The following is a 22570-nucleotide window of genomic DNA, read 5'->3' on the forward strand; positions in this document are numbered from 1 at the left end:
TACAGGTATAAAAACAAAGGAAATTCTCTTTCAGTCATGCTTACAAAGATAATATGTAGTCATTTACAAAGTATTCCAATTACTGCTATAGATATTCAATATAGTCTGTCGTATGAATAACTGAAACCATCGATGTGAAAAAATGATACTTTTTATCTTAAAACAAACAAGCAACACCATTTATCCATTTCCTAGCTCTAGCCACTGAAGTGGAAATTATGAATGCTCCTAGTATCCAAATTATGGTGACTAGGTACTATTACACACTGAAATCAAGCAGTTTCATAGAAAAAGATCTTATAGTAAGTTTGGGACAGACATATACAAGATAAATAAGTATACTTAGTTATAAAAGATAGCAAGAAAGCTAGCTCTACCAGATTATTATCACCAAAGGAATCAGGAACCAAAATAAAGGAGGTGCACTGACCAAAGATGAGATAATTTAAAAATCAATAACAGTAACTTCAATGTTTTGAAGCACATCAAATAAGTTTAAATCTTTAAGTATAGAGAAAAACTAAAAAGAAGAACAGGCTCTGGCTGGTTGGCTCAGTGGTAGAGAATCAACCCGGCATGTGGAAGTTCTAGGTTCAATTCCTGGTCGGGGCATACAAGAGAGGTAACCATCTGCTTCTTCCCCCGTCCTTTCCGTCTCCCCTTCTCTCTCTTCTCCTCCTGCAGCCATGGCTCAATTGATTCAAGCACATTGGTCCCAGGCACTGAGGATAGCTCCATGGAGCCTCTACCTCAGGTGTTAAAAATAGCTCAGTTGCAAGCATGGCCCCAGATGGGCAGAGCATTATCCCCAGATGGGGGTTGCTGGGTGGATCTCAGTCAGTGGCATGTAGGAGTATGTCTCTGTATCTCCCCTACTCTCACAAGAAAAGAAAAAAAAGAACAAAGTGGTAACCACTGAGATTACTACAAAACAATCCCTTTAGACTAATTACTAAAATAAAAGGAAAGAATAAAGCATTTATCCTACCTTTCCTACATGAACTGGATACCAGATGAGAGGAAATCTCTCTTTACTAAAGTGTCCTAGCTAATGAAAATAGAGAAGGAAGTATAGAGTTAGAGCATCCTCACTTTGCAACCACTCCGCAGTAATAGTTACAGGCCCTAAATGTCACTGACTGCTAATATCACACACACTAACATTCCAACCGGTGGAAGAGCAACAGCGTTATCTACGAAGTATTCTTGCTAAATGTAAAAAATAAATCTGAATTTAATCAAGCTTCAGGAAACAATCAAATTCATAGGAAATATCAGGGTAAAAAAAAAACGTTAAACATAGTAGAAATGCAGACAGAAAAACCCATTTTTGAGGAGACTATCATCCACAAATAAAGGGCAAAAAAGAAGAAATGAGGTAAGGTAGTGAAAAAAGAGTGAGAGGAGAGGTCTATAGTTCCAAAGACTTAGAAGATTTATCAACCAATCGCAACCGATCTATATTATGGTCTTAACGTAAGTAAACTATAAATATTACAGCATACTATGATCATCTGTATAAAATAAAATTTCCAATTATTAATCTGCTATTTTTTTTTTTTTGTATTTTTCTGAAGTTGGAAACAGGGAGGCAGTCAGACAGACTCCCGCATGCGCCCGACCGGGATCCACCTGGCATGCCCACCAGGGGGCGATGCTCTGCCCATCCCGGGCGTTGCTCTGTTGTGACCAGAGCCATTCTAGCGCCTGAGGCAGATGCCATGGAGCCATCCCCAGTGCCCGGGGCCATCTTTGCTTCAATGGAGCCTTGGCTGAGGGAGGGGAAGAGAGAGACAGAGAGGAAGGAGAGGGGGAGGGGTGGAGAAGCAGATGGGCACTTCTCTTGTGTGCCCTGGCCGGGAATCGAACCCAGGACTTCCGCACGCCAGGCCGACGCTCTACCACTGAGCCAACCGGCCAGGGCCTATTAATATGCTTTTAAATGTACAGAATAGCTCTGCAAAAATACACAAGGTAAGAGAACTGGATGGCCAAACGACGAGGGTAAGAAAGAGATTTTTTATATCTTCTGAGCTATGTGAACATATTATCTGCTATAGGGGGAAAAAATGTGTTTTATTTTGCAATTACAAAGGCTGCCTAAACTAAAGTCACCAATTAAGTTCTTAGAAAAGCTGCTCTGAAACAGAGAAATGAGATCTTTTGATTAGCAAAAATCATCTCACTACCTCATCATATGTGTATCTGTAGTCGGCTTTCTTTGATTTGAGGTCCCATAACACGACTGTTCCAGACTCAAAGCCAATCAAAAGCTGTAATAAAAGAAAATGCCACATTACTTAGGAGTGATCTTAATCATATGAAACATTTATTTTCTGATAATAAAAATAACTATTATCATTAATATGCTTCCAAAATAAAATTAAATATAATTAAGCATTTTCAGTGCTAATTACTAATCACCTGGATGACAATGAGAATACTTCATTGCATACTTATATACCTCTGATGATCAGGAACTCAACAAAAAACATACATAGGAAATACGGGAGCTCCAGTGGCTCAATTGGTTAGCGTGCAGTACTTATACAGAAAACTACCATTTTAAAGTCCTAAGTACATATTTTTATTAATATGACATAATTAATTAGCAATACAAATTAACATTTGTAAATGCTTGAGAGTTTACAAACTTTCAAAGAATGATGATATATAGTTACTATTTCCATTGTATGTTGAGTTGTATGGGAAATATAAACTTGCAGAAATATTATCTATGTTTAAGGAGTTTTTCAAGTTCAGGGAAGTTGACATATACACACATTTCTAATACAAGGCAGTATGTGATAAATACTATAAAATGTATACAAATAAGTTGCTAAAGAATTTGGAAGTAGGAAAAAGCATTTTCTATCAGAATTATCAGGAAAGCTATCATGAAAAATATATATTTAATCTGAGCCTTAAAATGGGGGTAGGAATTGACTGGAGAGAGAATATCATTAAATAAACTACCTGAAAGAATTCCAAACACAGGGACTCACATAAACAAGGCATGGGGGCAGCAAAGAGCAGCCCGCATTTGGGAAACAAGAACTATATACTTCGACATGGTGTTCGTGTAAAAATGTTCTGAAAGATAATGAAGCCCAAGGCTACTTCTAAGGAAACTGTATTTCATTTGTTAGATTCTGCAGAACCACTGAAAGCTTCTGACCAGGACAGCAGTAAGATTAAAACGGCACCCTTGGAAGGCTGACTGGGAAATGATTCAAGAATGGGCTGGAATGCCTTGACCTGCTTTGGTCCTAATGAGATGAAATAGAAAAGGGACATTGCAAAGGACTGAAGTGACTTAGTGAGTGATGCAAGGTAGAAGGAAGGAAAGTTTTCAATTTTCCCACCACGCCTTTAACCCAAAGGCTTGCCTTTCAAACAAGTATCTTCTTATACCAAAGAAAACAAAGTGAAGATAGTTACTTAACTTCATGTATACAGTTTCTCTCAAAACAGACAACTGTGTAATTACAAGCTAACTCCAAACAGAACAGCTACCCTTTCATTTTCCCAGTGGCAAACGATCTATAAGCCTGACCACTCCCATTAACTAAGAAAAGAAAAACCTAGGTCAACTTCACAAAATTGGTAAGTTTCATTTCTCTGATTTCTGATAGTGATAACTTTCCTGGTACTTACATAGACTAACATCATAAAATGATACACAGAAATCCTACCTTTAACTAGAACTACCTGAAAGAGCGGAAGGATTACGATACACAAATTCAGGAAAACAGAACTTTTATTATTTTTAGATATATTTAACAAAACTAAATTAACAATAGCTAGATACCAACTGCATAAAACTGGTTGCTGAGTATAAAATATTAAGTATAATATACAGAGACAAGTGTAACATAACTTTATAATAACTTACAAAAATTGTGTAACTAAAGTGCTAAAAAAATTAAAAACCAAATAAGAATTTTTTTCAGGCTTCTCAGAAAATCTGGGAAAATATTTTTAAATAAGCCAAAATTAGATTAGTCCCCTTTAACTGTTTCTATTAAATTTAAATTGTTTTAGGGTGTTTTTGTTCTTTAAAATTGTAAATGAGTCCAACTCTCACTTGTCTTTTACAATGTATAAAGAAGCCACACAACCTTTGTTAGTCATCTCAACTGTGCAAGGTAAGTGCTGTTCTGAAATTTTGCACATTAAAAAAAATTCCAAAATTCACACATTTGGGTAATAAATATGTTTTGGAAAAAAATTCTACCTTTCCTTCATCCATTGGATTATCACTTATATGGACAACAGGTCCTGGATGAGATTTAGACGACCTAAAACAAAAAAAGTTAAGGTTTTTTTCTGTTCAAATTTTCAATACAATTATATGTTCATCACAATAAGCATAGTGAATGGAAAATAAAGATACATGTCTAAAGAATGTAAAAAATTCAGTAAATGATCAATAATAGATGTTTAATTCTTAATATGGATCAAAATAGGAGTCAGAGGAGAAATAGTGACTGTTAAGTTGATACAAGTAAGCAAAATTTATAATTTATAATTAAATACACTTTATATATAGCAAAGAATCTTTCATTTTGTATTTTAGCACAGAAAATATTCTCTTGGTAGAATTCTCAGAGTCAATAAAGCAGCATCTAAAATATTACTATCTTATTTTACTCAATTCTAGCCTCCAATTAGGGCATCTCATACAGATTCACAATTCACACCAAAAATAAGGACAATTCCATTATGTTTTTTAAAAAAATCAACAAAAGTGATCCTACCTATACTGGCACGGAGAAAAAGATGTCATGCAGAGATGAATATAGCTACACTGATGCCCATACAGTGCAAGTAATCACCTCTCTATTCATAAATTCCAAGGGTTTAAAAATCAGTCCACTTCATGAGAGCCATTTTTAAATTACATAGACACCTATGTATATGGAACCTACCCACTAGATGCTATGAACGACTGAAATGACCACAAAAACCCACATCGTGTGCTGAAGGACTGAGATATGATAATAATGTCCCATACAGGAAGGAAAACTATGCTTAATACACTATTACAGCTACACCAACACAATACCTAAGAGATAAGCCACAAATTTATCATTTTGTCAAAGTTATATAAAATCTGTGGAATGCAACAATACAGATATGTTTAAAAACAAAAACAAAAAAAAAGAATCTTGCCAATATCCTTAAATTTTTATTTTTATGTCTAAATTACATAAGAAAAAAACAGAAATAGGATACAGGCCCTGGCCAGTTGGCTCAGTGGTAGAGCATCAGCCTGGTATGTGAATGTCCTGGGTTTGATTCCTGGTCAGGGCACACTGGAGAAGTGATCAGCTACTTCTCTACCCCTCCCCCTCCCCCCCCTCTCTTTCCTTCCTCCTCCCTTTTCTCCTCCCACAGCCATGGCTTGACTGGTTTGCAAGTTAGCCTTGAATGCTGAGGATGACTCTGTGGCCTCCACCTTAGGCACTAAAAAATGGCTCAGTTGCTGAGTAATGGAACAGCTGCCCCAGATAAACAGAGCATTGCACACTAGTGGGCTTGCCAAGTGGATCCTGGTTGGGGTGTATGCAAGAATCTGTCTCTCTGCCTCCCCTCCTCTCATTAAAAAAAGAGAAAAAAAAAAAAGAAAGAAAAGGGTACAAAGAAGATTCTAAGACAGTGAAAAGTTAGTGCTAAAAATTAGGATTCTTGGTCCTGGCCAGTTGGCTCAGTGGATCAAGCGTTAGCCTTGGGTGCAGACATCCGGCTTCAATCTCCATCAGGGCACACATGAGAAGTGACCATCTGCTTTGCTCTTCCTCTCCCTCTCCCCCTTCTCTCTCTCTTTCCCTCTCATAGCCAGTGGCTCATTTGGTTCAAGCATTAGCCTAAGACACCGAGGGTAGGTAGCTCAGACAGTCTGAGCATCAGCCTCAGGCACTGAGGATAGCTCAGTTAATTCCAGCATCAGCCCCAGACAGGGTTGCTGGGTGGGTCCCAGTCTGGGCGCATGTGGGAGTCTGTCTCTCTAGCTCCACTCCACTCACTTAAAAGAAAAAAAAATTAGGAAACTGAAAGCCCTTTAGCTCACCTAGTTTTTATTGTTGTTATTGGAAAATGAAAACAGTCATTATATCAAAACTAAGGAAAATTAACTGCAAATTAATTTTGCAATATTACATGGCAAACATTTACATTACACTTGTTAATTATTAAAACATATCAAGTTGTAGTTTAGATCAGTGTTGTTTTCCAAACATTGATAGCACACCATTAGTGGGCCATAAAAACAATTTAGTGGGGCATGACAAGTGTTTGACATAAAAATAATTACAAGATAAAGACTGTTCTTCACTAATAATTTTTTCATTAAACTTGTTACTGTTTATATATATGTGAACAGATGCATATATAATATGTGTGTGTGTGTGTGTGTATACATATGTTGTGGGCAAATGTGGGTTTACAGTTGTTTGTATGGAAAATAATATAATAACTAATAAAGGATGCAAGAATAAACAATGTTTCATGTACTCACAACTGTAATCCTATTTTTTCCCAGTCCTGTATATAAAGCACTTAAATGTATGAACTGCCAATAGGACTATACTTACAAAAGACTAATCTGTATATATTTAATATCAAGAATGTCTGGCACATACTTAATTCAACATGAATTTAATGACTGGCTATTATATAATATAATCATATATGGTACTGATACTTTCAGATATGGAGTATTTGCTCAAACTCACAATTCAATGGCTTTATTCCACATAATGACGTAGCCTGAGAGTGTGAAGGACTCCACATTGACAATATGTATATTACCTCGTTCAGTGCCCACATAGAGCCACTTACTCTGGAAAGGCAAATGGCAAAATGTAACCCTGTAAGAGAAAATATATTTTGAAAAAAAATTAGAAAACTGCCTGATAAATTTTATTAACTGTATTAGAGAGTTAACCATGATATATATATAATGTATGAAAAGCAAAAATCATACACAACTACCAGTATTTAATTATGCTAATTATGATATACAACCATCAGATTTATCTACTCATTATAATCAATATTTAATTATGCTGATTAAACCTCTGCTTATTCAAATATAAGGCCTTACATTAAACGGACAGCACGGCTGAGTCTTTATAAATTTTCACAAGAACAAATTATCCAGTGGGAATGGCACAACTATATTCCCATCAGCTTCTTCACTGACCAATAACAGTGGCTCTATTCTGACCAATCAGGACAGTACCTTTTGAACCAATCAAACTGTGAGGATGTGGAGTCCTCATTTGCATGGATATGGACCAATCAGGGACCAGGGGCAGGAATTTCTGTCTATATAAGCCAGCTCCCCTCTGATTCTAGGAGCGCACTTTCTGTCTCCACTGAATACTGCATTTCCCCTGCTGAACTAATGTCTCATGGGAGCAGAATGGAATAGACCAGTGCAAGTCAGAGCATACTGGTACAGAATAGAGAAGGCCAAGGAGTGGAGCAGACCACACAGGGAAAAGCAACCAGTCCAGAGCAGAACAGGGCAGAACAGACCAGGGAGGAATAGAATTGTCTAGCTGGAGAGGATCTGGCCTCAGGGCTGCCTCACAGCCACACTGTTTTCATAGCTGTGCTGTGTAACAATTGAGCTGTTCTGCATTGAATAAAGTGTCCTTCAATGAACCCCATATTGGGGATTCCTGTTGGCCCTGAATTGGCACCAATGACAATCAGTTAACTATATATATGCAATGGAATATAATTCAGCCATAAAAAAGAATGAGGCCCTGGCCGGTTGGCTCAGTGGAGGAGCGTTGGCCTGGCGTGCAGGAGTCCCGGATTCGATTCCCGGCCAGGGCACACAGGAGAAGCGCCCATCTGCTTCTCCCCCCTCCCCCCTCTTTCCTCTCTGTCTCTCTCTTCCCCTCCCGCAGCCAAGGCTCCATTGGAGCAAAGTTTGCCCGGGCACTGAGGATGGCTCTGTGGCCTCTGCCTCAGGCACTAGAATGGCTCTGATTGCGGCAGAGCGACGCCCCAGATGGGCAGAGCATCGCCCCCTGGTGGGCATGCTGGGTGGACCCGGTCGGGCACATGCGGGAGTCTGTCTGACTGCCTCCCCGTTTCCAAATTCGGAGAGGTACAAAAAAAATAAAAATAAAAATAAAATAAATAAAATAAAAAAAAAGAATGAAATCTTGCCATCTGTAACGACATGGATGAACCCAGAGGGTACTGTACTGAGTGATGTAAGTCAGACAAACAAATGCTATACGATTTCACTTACAAGTGGAATATGAAAAATAAGACAAATGAACAAAGAGAATAGAAAATGACTCATGGATAAAGAGCATTCTGACTCATGCCAGATGGGATGGGAGGGGTGGGGAAGGTGGGTGAAAAACGTAAAGGGACTGAGAAGTATAAACTGGTAGTTACAGAACAGTCATGGGGATGTAAAGTACAGCATAGGGAACATAAGTCAATAGTATAACAACTGTGTATGGTGTTAAATGGGTACTAGATTTACTGGGGTGATCACTATATAAGTTATATAAATGTCTAATCACTGGGTTATAAACATGAAGCTAATATTATGAATTAATTGTAATTGAAAAATAAAAATTCTTTTTAAAAACTAAATCAAATGTAAAACTAATGGTTAAGACAAACTAGACTTACTATTTTAACAATGCTCTTTCAAGTTGTTATATGATCTTACTTCCTCATTTACAAAGTAAGAATCTGTCTTCTTTGTTGAAAGTTTAAAGAATAACATAAAAAAACCAAAACTTATTTTATATAATAATTGATGAAAAACTATATTGATTACTTAAAAGAAGTAACATATATTGGAGCACTTAAAACTATACATATGTGTGTATGTCTATATGTATGTGTGTATATATGTAGAGATTCTTTGTTATTTAATGTCTTTAAGAAAGTGATCCATGATAGAAACCTATTAATATGCAGTAAAAGTAGTCATGAAACAAATGGCACTGAATAATTGCCTTGGGATAATGAGATTTTAAGTGTTAGGGAGTGATACATATACCGTATCCTATTCATTATTTAGCCTTAACAGCAGTCAAATATTATGTAGTCAACAAGTACAAAAACTGAAAGATTTTACTATTATTAGTATGTGACTAAGGACATGTACAGTCTCCTATGTTGAAATTAATCACCCAAAACAAGGGCACAAAAATAATACACAAATGGTTATAATTTTACAGTTTAATCCATAGAAAGAACATGAGCCAAAAGCTCATCTCCATGCCTGTATCACCCTTAGGTTGGCTCCATATGACAGGAAGTATGTCATCACTTTTATGTTCTTAGAAAATACCACACTACTATCAACTATGTATGACGATACATATCTTTTCTGGTAACTGTCACAGGTACTTTAGAAAAATCTTTACCATATGTTTAGCCCAGAAGAAAAATGTAAGAAATGTTAAAAAAAAAATAAATAAATAAGCTTCAAGAGAGCTTTGAAGGTCATTTTACATTTGTATTAATTTACTGTATTCTTTAGTAATTATAACTCAATTTATATAAAACATTTAAAAACTTCTGGAAATGTATTCAAATCAAAATATAACAAATGCTATGAAAAAAAAAGCAATCTGACACTTATTAGCAACTGTTAATGTCACTCTTCTATTTTTATATTAGATTGTCCTTTATTGTACTTTATGGGACAGACATACTCTAAGTCAGTGGTTTTCAACTGCCACCTCATGTATGAAGATCATCGTCCCTTCATACACCATGAGGAAGGTTAATTCTTTCACAGACCCGCACAAAATTTCTGGCAGACTCCATGGACTGGCAGTTTAAAACCACTGCCAAGTATCTTCCAGTCTGTCTTTTTATTATTATTAAAGAACTTCCCACCTGGCCTGTGGTGGCCCAGTGGATAAAGCATTGACCTGGAACACTGAGTTCTCTGGTTCAAAACCTTGGGCTTGCCGGGTAAACGCACATGTGAGAGTTGATGCTTCCTGCTCCTCCCCCCTTCTCTCTCTCTCTCTCCTCTCTAAAAAAATTGAATAAAATCTTTAAAAGAAGAATGTCCCCTCCCTCCCTCCCTGTCTCCCTACTATATATATATGTGTGTGTTGTGTGTATATATATGTGCATGTATATGTGTATATACACACACAAATATGACCCTATTTGTACATCATGCAAATTTGCTATATTAAATAATCTTTTATTACTTTTTAAATCATCTGTCTTTCCCCCCAAATTTAAATTTACTCTCTCCATAAGTCGTATAAATAGTCTGTAACAACATACATACCTTTTCACATTTTTTCTTCATGTTCATAACATACACATAGAACACATAAGGAATTTTGGGCTGAGCAGAAAGATTTTTTGTTTTAAAGGATATTATACAAATTGCTCTGAATCTTGTACTATTATCGAAGAGTACCTGGTGAGTGCAGTTCATCTTTCCACTTTATGCTAATGTGTTAGACAAAACTTTTCATCCTTTACTATATAGCTTGTGTTTGTTTGTGAATGCTACTTAAGCACATGCTGTGCAGGTTGAAGATCTTCCCTCTATCACTTTCTTCCAAGTTTAATTTTCCTGGGGTTATTTCACATTTAAGTGTTTAAATGGTTTGCAACTTATTTTAGTTATGAGGGAGGGACCACACTTTTCCCATTTACAGAACAGTTGTCATAGCATTTTTTATTTAATGCATCTTTGTTTGTTTGAAATGTCACCTCTGTCATATAAATGTCTGTCTCTCTGTGCATATGTATGGGTTCTTGAGTCCCTTTACTGTGGTTTTATCCATCATTCATCTTCACCTTGTAATTACTGTACCATTATAATTTCCACAGCTTCATAAGTTTTTTAATAGCAAGATAGAGAAAGAGAGAGAGAGAAAGAGAGAGGTCAACAGGAAGGGCAAGAGAGAAGCATCAACCCATAGTTGTATCACTTTTAGTTGTTCACTAAGTGCTTCTCATACGTGCCTTGACCAGGGAACTCAGATGGAGCCAGTGACCCCTTGTTCAAGCCAGCAACCTTTGGGCTCAAGTCAGCAACCATAGGATCATGTCCATGATCCCATGCTCAAGCTGGCAACCTCAGGGTTTCGAACCTGGGACTTAAATATCACAGGTTGATGCTCTTTCCACTGCACCATCACTAACCAGGCAACAATTTTGGTCACTAATTAAATAAGTTGCACTTTTTTTTTTTCCAAAACTGTCCTTCTTTTTTCCATATGAATTTTAGAATCAACTTATTAAGTCCCATGAACAATCCTGTTAAAATTTTGATTGGGATAGTACTGAATTTATAGATTACGTTTAGGAAGAAGTGACATATTTTACAACTTAGGTATTCTTTCCTATAACATCCTCTAATTGTTTAAGTCATTTTTTATGCCTTTAATGAAGTTCCTTATATATTTTTGCTCATGTTATTTTAAGGAACTTTTATAGCATGTTCTTTCCCCCTTTTCTCGTTCATTTTCAAACTATGTAATTATGCTTTAGTACATACTTCATAAACAGTTCAACAATTGTATTTTGTTTTAATCCAATTAAAATCTCAGTGATTTTGATTGCTGATATAATTGAACTTAGTTTTCCACCTTACTTAGCCATGTCTTTTCTATCATTTTATCTCTCTTCCTTACCTCTATTTATTCATTTCCTTCCTTTCCTTTTTCTTTCTCTAATGGTTTTAATATTATATGTGTTCTATCCTTCCAGAGTTACAATATATCCTTCCAGTATTTAACAATATAAAACAATTGTCACTTCATTCAAATATTTCACAGCATGGAAGAATGCATTAATATTTCTATTAATGTCATAGATTAAATCAATAGGAAAAAGGAGGATAAAAAAATCACATGATAATCTAAATAGATGTTAAAAAGGCACTCAAAATTAGCTTTCAAAACTGACAACAAATTCTCAGAGGAAAAGTTCGCTCTTAAACTAATATCCTACATTATCTTTACTATTAAAACCACAATATTATTAAAAGCAATATTATTGAAATTAAAACAAAGTACAAGATATATGTATCAACAGTATCACTGAACACTGGCCTGGAAATTTTTGCTAATACAGAAAGGCAGGAAAAGGGAGAATAAACCTTCTGCTTCATCCTGAAAATCACTGCCAAGTTAGTACAGATGGAAGTCTGCTGTACCTCCCAGGCATGTCACTTTGGGAAAGAAGAAAAATGTAAAAGCTTTGCTATAGGCCCAAGACCAAACAGCACTCCAAGGATAATCAGACGTCCAAGCTATTTTTGGAACTATTAGTGGGAGGAATAAAGACTATATACAAAATTAGCCTGGGGCAAATACTCTTTTATTTTTTTAAATTTTAAGATTCTCCCTCTTACAACCTATCTCCCAGGTAATTAACACTGCCCATGAAAGACTCTTCTTGAGAAGAAAGTCTCATTTCTGAAGTCAGTGATACACCCATCAGTCAACATTTTTTGAGCATTTACTAGATGTCAGACAATGAGACTGTTGCCAACAATAAAAAGATAAAGAAAGTATATACAGTTTACATTCTAATCAAGAAGCCAATCAAGTAAATAAGACAATTACAGTAAGCACACGTGCTTACTATTTGTGCTATTTTCGGGAAAGTTCCTCATAGTACTTATGGGATAATACAAAACCAGGCACAAAATGCAGACTTACGAATTTACAGAACACCTGTAAAAGAGATGACAAGGAGACTTTCAGGATAAACAGAATAGCCTTGGAGAGCCACTGTCTGGTTGCAAAGAGAGTTCCACATTCTTAGGTGTTTGATTCAGCATTCTCCCACTTCTAGGTACCAAAAATTGTTTAGATTTTTACTGCTGTATAACCAAGTAGCACAGACTTAGCAGCTTGGTACAACACCCCTTTTCAATCTCAGTTCCCACAGGTCTGAAGTCCAGGCCCCCATGACTGGATTCTCTACTCAGGGTCTCCCAAGGCTGAAATGCAGGAATAAGCCAGTGTCCCATTCTGGAAGGTCTGGGGAAGAAGCAGCTCTCACACTCACCCATGTTTCTAGTCAAATTCAGCTTCTTGTAACTGTCAGACTGAATCTCCCTTGCACTGAAGCCCTCCCATGCTCTGAACCCTCCTCAGGAAGAGTGCAGTCCCTTTTAAAGACACACCTGATTAAGTCAGGCCTACTGCAGATAATCTCCCAAAGTCGATTAATTGGGACCTCAATTCCAACAACAAAATGTCTTTACCTAGATTAGCATTTGTCTGAATAACTAGAAGCAGAAATACTGAGACCCATATCTTAGAATTCTAACACACACACACACACACACACACACACACACACACACACAGTTAGGAGTAGAAATGTTGAATTATAATGTATTTAAATGCTATCAAAAGGTTTCCACAGCATTGTAATGTTTAAGACTTCCACCAGTAGTAGATTATAAATTACAATGTGTCACATTCAAACCAACATTTTAGGCATTCTGATAAATAGGTAGTGGTTTGCATTTCCCTGATGACTGATTTTTCTCTTCTTTTAAAAGAAGCCAGAATATTTTAAAAAGTTGAAAAAGATTGGATTAATTATTCTATCATGTGTTTTTAACATAAACTTCTAAAATGGCATTCATCCATATTGTCTACGGTTATTTTTATGTCTGAGTCTTTGCTTTAACATAAACTATTCAAGCAGTTTATTCATTTTTGCTATCTCAACACTTAGCATAATCCCTGGTAAACAGAAAGTACCCAATGTTTGGTGAATTGACCTTAATCTACCTTCTAAAATGCTTTTATTTTTCATTTCCAAAGTGAAGCACTAGTCCCATTCTTTATTCCTCCTAAACCAAATAACTGTACAGTCCCTTCAGCAGTCTAAGATATAATTCTCTAAGCCAGAATCGGGAGGCAAAAGTAGATTTACAGTTGTGAGTATACAAAATTTAGAATGTATTCTTGCATTCTCTGTATTATAACTGTCAAACTACTTTTGCTCACCCCTGTATGCCTTAATTCTATCTACCATTAATCTATTTAGCCTTCCTGCCCTCAACATAAAAAAGTGTTTTCAATCATTATTTTGTGTTAAGTACTTTTGCAAGACTTAGCTTGTGCTGATGGGCAGAGCTAAATTACTCTTATATTCACCTTTGATGATATAACTCTTCCTTCCATAGAACCTTTTTAGACCGGAGTAAATTTTGAGGCCCTTGTGCAACCAGACCAATCTCTCTGAATGTCTCTCCCAATGCCCTTCTCAGACTTTCTTAGCCATTATGTAATTTTACTCAGGAAACTACCTAACAACTCCTAACCACCTTTCCTTTTACACTCTCAAGGTCATCAATCGCAAATGTCTTTCCTCAAACAGAGTTTTCCTTCTTTTTTTGCCCCTTTAAATTTTGTCTCAGTACATGGTTCTCTATACTTAGAATTCCCAAGGTGACTCATCATTTCCGTATCACCAACCAATTCTCTTTGTAGACTGGAACCAGGGCCGAGAAGTAGATCCCTGTCTGCTTTCCCGTTAGGCCTGGCTACCGTTCCATTTCTGTGTCCCAGTCCTGAATCTCATCCCACCAAACTGCTCTCATGTCTAATGCTTGTACACTTCTCATTACAGTGCTTTCAAAAAAAAATATTTTGCTGATATGATGAACAAATACTGTAATTTTAGGTCCCTGATTTGTTCCAATATTATGACTAATTTTTTTATACAGAAATATGTGCACTGAATTAATTCAAAATCTTGGGAAGACCTGTATACATTTTTTAAGGGCTGGTATCTAGCCAAATACTCTTTTACAGCTATGCCCTATTCATGTGCACTGAGCAAATTATAAGCCTCATACATATGCAAAGCACAATATTTAGGCAGTATTATAATGAGAGTATAATGGGATGAATTAGTTTCTTTCCTGCATTACTTTGTTTATGCTACTAAGAAACTCTGATGCCAGGGCAGCGTCAGTTCCTGAAGTACGTACAGGCACCAACTCTGACATCTGAATGAACTACTCCATTTGTCAAACAGTTTTGTTTCTTTTTTTTTTTTTTAATTATTTATTTATTTATTTATTCATTTTTTAGAGAGGAGAGAGAGAGAGATAGAGAGGGAGAAAGAGGAGAGAGAGACAGAGAGAGAGAGAAGTGGGGAGGAGCTGGAAGCATCAACTCCCATATGTGCCTTGACCAGGCAAGCCCAGGGTTTCGAACTGGTGACCTCAGCATTTCCAGGTCGACGCTTTATCCACTGTGCCACCACCGGTCAGGCCAGTTTTGTTTCTTAAGAGGACTCTGGACATTAACACTCCACTGATAACTGGCAGGATGTAATTTTGATTATTAATGTATTCCATGTGACACTGTATTTTCCTAATCATTAGAGAAAGATGTGTGCATGCTTATTTTATTCTCTAAATGAAATAGATATCTTTATTATCAAATTAAAGAGCTGTGAATCAGAGTGTTAGAAATAAATTGTAAATCAGTTAGAATAAAGGAAAAATATTTCTCTTTAACATAAATATATTAATTTCAGTATTAAGACTCAGCTCTTCTGTTGCCTAATATATGTATGGCAAAAAAAAAAAAAAGAAAAAAATTCTATTCCCTGAAATTCCACAAAGAGAAATTTTTTTGAGTCCTGAGATAAATAATTTGTGTGGAAGTGTTTTATAAACAATAAGGACTTATTATTGATAGAATTATTAGAAAATAATAGTGGGGTCTAAATAAGAAAGCCCATATATATAATTCAGTCTTCAGGCTTAAAATGCTTCGTATATTATTATTTTAAAACTGCTATGCAAAAACTTAACATGGTTGAAAATAGTGGGCATGCTAACTCAAGATAATGAAAAAAGACTAGCAGATAGTTGTGGTTGCTTATAAACCCATGACTTTCCCCAATTAAACTTCCTTTGAAGGTAAAAATGAAGTAGAAGGGAAATGAAATGTACTCTAACAAGGCAATTACCAGAGAGAATATTGCTTGCAAAACTCTCAACTTAGACAACCTCTTCTTTATGTGTATAAACCCAGAAAGGTACAGAATAACGAGGCCCGCCGATGTAAACGTAGGAAATAGTTTATTCTGGTATTGTTATTTAATTAATTTCCATGCAAACGGCTGCAAACCTACCTTTGCCCTGCCCTGTATATTAGTTTCCCAACAGACGCCATAATAAATTACAAGTTAGGTGGCTTAAAACAACAGAAATGCATTCTTTTCGAGTCCTAGAGGCCAGCCACGGGAAATCAAGCTGCTAGCAGGTCTGAGTTCGCGCTCAAGGCTCCAGAGGAGACTGTCGCACGCCTCGCGCACGCCTCGCTCCCGGCTTCCGGTTCTGCAGCTATCCTTGGCACTGATCAGCCTGTCAACGCCTCACTGCAGTTCCTACCCCAGTCATCACATCCATATGTGTCTGTCTCTCCTCTTCTGATAACGACATCACTCATGTTAGATAAGGACAACTTTGGTAACTTCATACCAACTTACTTTTACCCTCAAACACTCGATTTCCAAATAAGATTACATTCACAAGTACTGGGAGTCAGGACTTCCACTGTCTTTTGGGGGACACAGTCAATCTGTAACAAGGGATGGGGTACTAAAGGTCATGCCTTCAAGGTTCTCTACCAATATCCTGCTACGACCAACCCTTTTCAGGCTGCAGGGGTTTTAGATGATGTAGCTGCTCCTATTGGCAAACTATCTCATGGTATAAATTGAGTTACACATAAATCCCTAGTAAGAGAAGAACCTGGCAATGGGCACAATAAATGACATGCTGTGCAGGGAGGACATTTAGAACACTGTATTTTTCTTCAGCTTTCAAAGTATGTTTATTTTTTTGTGATTAAAATAATTCTGTATTGTATCCCAGTTGGTTTTAGCCTACTTCCCAATTAGGGACTAAACTATGACCCCGCCCCCCAATTCAAATATTGAAGTCCTAGCCTTAGTACCTCAAAATGTAACTGTACTTGGAGATAATATCTTTAAAAAGGTAATTTAGGTAAAATACGATCATATCAATGGGCCATAATCCAATATGACAGGTATCATTATAAGAGAAAATGACAACACAGATAGACACAGAAGAAAGACCATGTGAAGATGTGAAGACACATGACCCCACGGTTGCTGGCTTGAGCCCCATGTCGCTGGCTTGTGCAAGGGGTCACTCGGTCTGCTGTATGTAGCCTCCCAGTCAAGGCACATATGAGAAATCAATCAATGAACTAAGGTGCGACAAGGAAGAACTGATACTTCTCATCTCTCTCCCTTCCTGCCTGTCTGTCCCTTTCTCTGTCTCACTCTTGTCTCTCTCTTGCTAAAAAAATCAACAAAAAACAAACAGAAAAAACTAGCGCCTGACCTGTGGTGGCGCAGTGGGTAAAGCGTCGACCTGGAAATGCTGAGGTCGCCGGTTCAAAACCCTGGGCTTGCCTGGTCAAGGCGCATATGGGAGTTGATGCTTCCAGCTCCTCCCCCTTCTCTCTCTCTGTCTCTCCCTCTCCTCTCTAAAAAAATGAATAAATAAAAAAAAAAAAATTAAAAATTCGCCTGACCAGGCAGTGGTGCAGTGGATAGAGCGTCAAACTGGGATGCGGAAGGACCCAGGTTCGAGACCCCAAGGTCGCCAGCTTGAGCGTGGGTTCATCTGGTTTGAGCAAGGCTCACCAGCTTGGACCCAAGGTTGCTGGCTCAAGCAAGGGGTTACTCGGTCTGCTGAAGGCACGGTCAAGGCACATATGAGAAAGCAATCAATAAACAACTAAGCTGTCGCAATGCACAATGAAAAACTGATGATTGATGCTTCTCATCTCTCTGTTCCTGTCTGTCTGTCCCTGTCTATCCCTCTCTCTGTCTCTCTAAAAAAATAAAAATAAAAAACATATAGGACCTTTCTTGATCATCACCCAGGGACTGCCTGTACATTAATAGAAAAGTATGTCTCAAAAGCAAGGGGAAGAGATGGAGGGGAGGTGACTATATTCCTTACTCATATTTCATCCAAAAATAAGTTCCATATAAATAAAAGATTAAACATAAACACTGCAACTTAAAAGTAGTATAAGAAAACATGGAAGAATGTTTTATAAAAGTGGGGCAAACAAGGCCTTTTTAAAGCACAAACACAAAGGTCATAAAGAGATTTCTGTCACCAAGCTGTTCAACTCTACAAGTATCTTATATAGATATCTTCATATATGTGGACAAAGACATATATGTGACATAATATGGCAACACAGTAAAGTGAACAGCAGACAGAAAATGAAATAAGTCCCATTAATAACCAAAACCGACTGAATTAATCATGGCACTTCCATACAACGGAGTGTCATGCAGTTATGACTAAGGAAGATTTAAATGTGCCAATATGAAACAATTTATCAGATATAGGCACAGAAAAGTATAATGTCTTCCCTCTTATGTAAAATATAAAATAAAAATAAATTTAATAAAAGCAGCAGCAGCTATGCAGAGATTTCTGCTTATATACACAGACTGCAAGGATTCCTAAAAGGACACAAAATGAATGTACGTGGTTGCCTCTCTAAAGAAAGATGGGTCTAAAAAACAACAACTTACTTTTCACTGGATATCTTTTGAAGTTTTGAATTATTTTTTAGAGTGTGCATAAAATCCATCACAGGAAAATAAAATCAAAGAATAAAATTCAAAGAAAATTTTTCAAAAGAGAATAGCAAATATCCTATGTATAGGAAAACTAAGAGAGTCTTACCTTTCTCTGCAAAATTTAAGTGAATGTAGTATGGCAGGTCTCTTCTGACGTAAATTCCATAAATGTAAGGTATCATCAGCCAAGGCACTCACAAGAGCTCCCTTAAAAATAAAGTGTAACATATTTTATACAGAACACAACTTATAAATATTAAAGCTACTAAGGAGCTACCATAAGATCTCCTTCTCAAATTTCTACACTTTCTGCCAATAGATTTAGTTTTGCAAAACATTTGTCTTACCCAAATTCTAAACAGCAGGTGCAAAAGTGTACTGTGTGTATAAGTATGTGTAAAAATGCTTACGTGTAAAAATGCTTTAACTTCTTTAACAAAGTGCAATGATACCTTATAAACTAAAAGAATACTGGGATCTAGTTGCAGATAATGGTAGATTACAAACTATGTAAAATTAAGAGAACAGACTGTAAGTTACCTTATCATTACTACACACACTTCCTTGACTAAAAGAGCAAAACATATGATGAGTTAACCTTCCTGTTTTACTTGGCCTAAGACAAATCCTTATGAATGTACATGCCTAGATCATAACTCTACTACTAGAATGATAAGGAAAATAAAGACTGCATTCAGCACACTGTAACTGCAACATCCAAAGAGTTAAAAAATCTAATTTAGAAAGTTAAACATCTGATACTATTAAATACTATTAAGTGTAGAGAGGAAAATCTCTGGCAGTATGTGAAAATCAGGCCAGGAACCCAGTCTCACCCCAGACCTGACAACTCATAATTCTCAGAGCAGAAAACTATGTAGGTGTTGTTTTTTTAATTCCCAGAAGTGATTCTAATGTGTGAACAAAATTAAAAATCTCTAGATTAGGGCTGATTTATTAAGACGTGAATGTTTTTCCTTAAAAGAGTAAGATATCTTTTCTTCTACACTCAGAAATTAAGACAAAAGATACAACATGATGAATTTATATTAATTTCAAAAAAGATTTATAATTCTCATTCTTTAAGTGATTATGAGAAATCTTTTAAATTACCTCTTAAAATAAGAGTTTTTTATTTATCTGAAAAAAATTAAAATACCTATCAAGACAAAATTTACATGAAGTGATCTTTGCAAGTCCCTTTCCTCCTCTGAACTGTTCTAAGGGCTCTTCTGCTGAGCAACTCCTGTCTGCAGCATCACTAGAGAGCAGAAATACACAAAGCCCCGTACCTGTACCTCCCTTTTCCAAGAGAGCCTCCTCTTATTTACATCACTAGGAAGCAGAGAGACTCAAGGATTCAGACTATCAAAGATCTGTATTTTTCATTCTTATTCCCACTGTAGTTTAAGACCGTATCACCTCCTTTCTCAAGATGTTTGCCTCACCTTAAAATCTCGAGGAAGATAATGTAGAGCCAAAATGGCAGTAATAGCTGACCTCCTATGGTGGCTTTTAACGTATAATTTTCCCAAAATGAAAGCAAACAGCTACTCCCAACTGTCAGATTTCCACAGCCATACTCATTTAAATACTCCTGGTTTACTAAGCATTTTTAAAAATAGCAATGTCATTTTTAAGTAGTTAAATGTAACATTTTAAGTGTATAAAATAAAAGTCATTTCACAGAGTTCTGTGTTGAATAATCTTGAGAAAAGAATCTAATATGAATTATGACAGCATAAAGTACTTAAGATTTCAAAAATTTAGGGTGTATAGTAATTGATTTTGCAGTATGTTATTTACAGTGGCTCATGTACTGCTTTAAAAAATAATCTTAACACAAGTGTAAAGATGGAGACTAGGTTGGTAGTTACCAGGAATTAGAGGCTGACAGCAGCAGGAAAGAGTGATTATAAAGCAGGAACATCCCTTTACAGTGGTGGAAGTGATCTGTACCCTGTTAGTGGTGGTCATTACACAAATCTATATGTATGCTAACACTGCAGGAAACCACACACACACACACACACACACACACACACACACACACACACGCACGCACACACACGCACGCATGTAGAAACTGGGGGTGAAATCTAAAGGTCTCTGTAGTACTAATGTCATTCTCTTGGTTTAATACTGTACTACTGTTCTATAAAATACTACTAAAGAGGAAGCTGAGGGGGGAAGGCACAGGACCTCTCTCTTTTGAAACTAACAGCCAATCTAATTATGTAAAACTAAGAAAAATTTCAAAAGGAAAAACAACCTGAGTCCTCATATATAGGTTCAACAACTTTCTAGATGGTGATTTTCTTTTAACACTTTATAATGCAGCTCTATACAAAATACTGAAATTTAAAAAAACAAACAATCAAATAAGACTTCCCCCAACCCTGAAAAACCTACAAACTGCATATTATTTGGATCGAAATTTTGTTGAGGTTTTTTGATTATCATCTTTAGCGTATTACACCCATGCCTTTAAGAATCTTCTGAGATATGAACAAAACACTTATCAAAAGCCAGAGGTACTTAGTATTTTTTTTCCTCTCATACATTTAAGAATTTAGGGGAACAAATAATGTCCACAAATTATTGTCACGTATAAGGACAGCAAGCCTCTTCTGGAATGATTTCTTTCTCCCTTCTTGGACCAGTTTTTCCTGCCTGTCACTACGTACAGTAAAGATCTATTCTCAGAGCCAACCACACTTTCTTTTTTTTTTTTTAACTTTTATTTATTCATTTTAGAGAGGAGAGGGAAAGACAGAGAGAGAGAGGAGAGACAGAAGGGGGGGAGGAGCTAGAAGCATCAACTCCCATATGTGCCTTGACCAGGCAAGCCCAGGGTTTCTAACTGGTGACCTCAGCATTTCCAGGTCAACACTTTATCCACTGCGCCACCACAGGTCAGGCTAACCACACTTTCTTAAAACCGGCAAACACATTGTTTACTCTGCTGATAAAAATGGGGTTTCTCTAGCTCCTTCCAAACTTTATAGTCTATCAAAAAGAAAGACATCCTCAATGACTTCAGCCAATAAGTGATACAAGAACTTGGGACAATAACCAGTTTCTAATGGATTTCAGTTTCCTGGTTGCATTTTGAAACAATTCATTCAAGAAGTATATTTTGTTATTTACATATAATAAGCTCCATCCTTTGAAAACATTTTAATGTAGATTTTTTAATATTCTATCACTTTCAATATCACTGAAATAAGATTTAAATGCAGCACCCTGTACCAAAATGTTTACCTTCTAACATTCTATTTACAACATTGCTTTGAGAAAAACACCTTACATTATTTATGTAAGGGTCCACAGTGATGCCTTAAAGGGAATTCCTATTATCTCTGACCTATAAAAAATTAAGGTTTTGTTCACATATTTCAATATGAATGAATGGAACAAATCTGAGAGCCCAGATGTGGCCTTATGTCACCCTTACATGGAGAGATTAAAGCGGTGCACTAACCTCATTAATCAGGAACTGGAGCTGGATTACCGCGGCGCCGCTGTCGTGCTGGCAGTAACACTCCACGCCCGGGCGACCAAAGCTGCCATTAATTCCATCAAGGAGTTTACGGCATGTGTGGGCTTCTTACAGAAACTGGTAAATTATGTAACACTCATAATATTCCAATGACCTAATATTCAATGCACGCTATTTACTGAGGTTGAGATGTAGACCTAGGTTTATTAGATATCAACTTAATCAGATAGTTTTCTGTTTATAGGGTAGTATTAGAAAAAAAAAATTATTTAAAATAGCAATATACAGAAACAAGATAATATACATTTAATAGACTTGACTCTGGTCCAAGTTTTCTTTTTACTTAAAGAGAAGAAAAGGTAGAACATCCAATTTTGCCTAAGTTAACAAACAAATCTGAAAAATACACAAAAG

General features: G+C 36.5%; 1 protein-coding gene across 7 annotated transcripts in view; it reads right to left on the reverse strand.

Annotated features, from left to right (window-relative positions):
- Window positions 1–22570, reverse strand: part of STXBP5 (syntaxin binding protein 5) — a 141368-nt gene that overhangs the window by 92494 nt on the left and 26304 nt on the right. For all 7 annotated transcript variants that reach the window (XM_066373060.1, XM_066373058.1, XM_066373055.1 and 4 more), the window contains exons 3-7: window positions 22139–22220; window positions 18761–18861; window positions 6738–6872; window positions 4238–4301; window positions 2190–2273 (exon numbers count right to left, since the gene is read on the reverse strand). In XM_066373060.1, the coding sequence (XP_066229157.1) occupies window positions 2190–2273; window positions 4238–4301; window positions 6738–6872; window positions 18761–18861; window positions 22139–22220 (466 nt within the window). The remainder of the gene's footprint in view (window positions 1–2189; window positions 2274–4237; window positions 4302–6737; window positions 6873–18760; window positions 18862–22138; window positions 22221–22570) is intronic.

This window comes from Saccopteryx leptura, chromosome 3 (genome assembly GCF_036850995.1).
Source record: "Saccopteryx leptura isolate mSacLep1 chromosome 3, mSacLep1_pri_phased_curated, whole genome shotgun sequence".
Taxonomy (NCBI): Eukaryota; Metazoa; Chordata; class Mammalia; order Chiroptera; family Emballonuridae; genus Saccopteryx; species Saccopteryx leptura.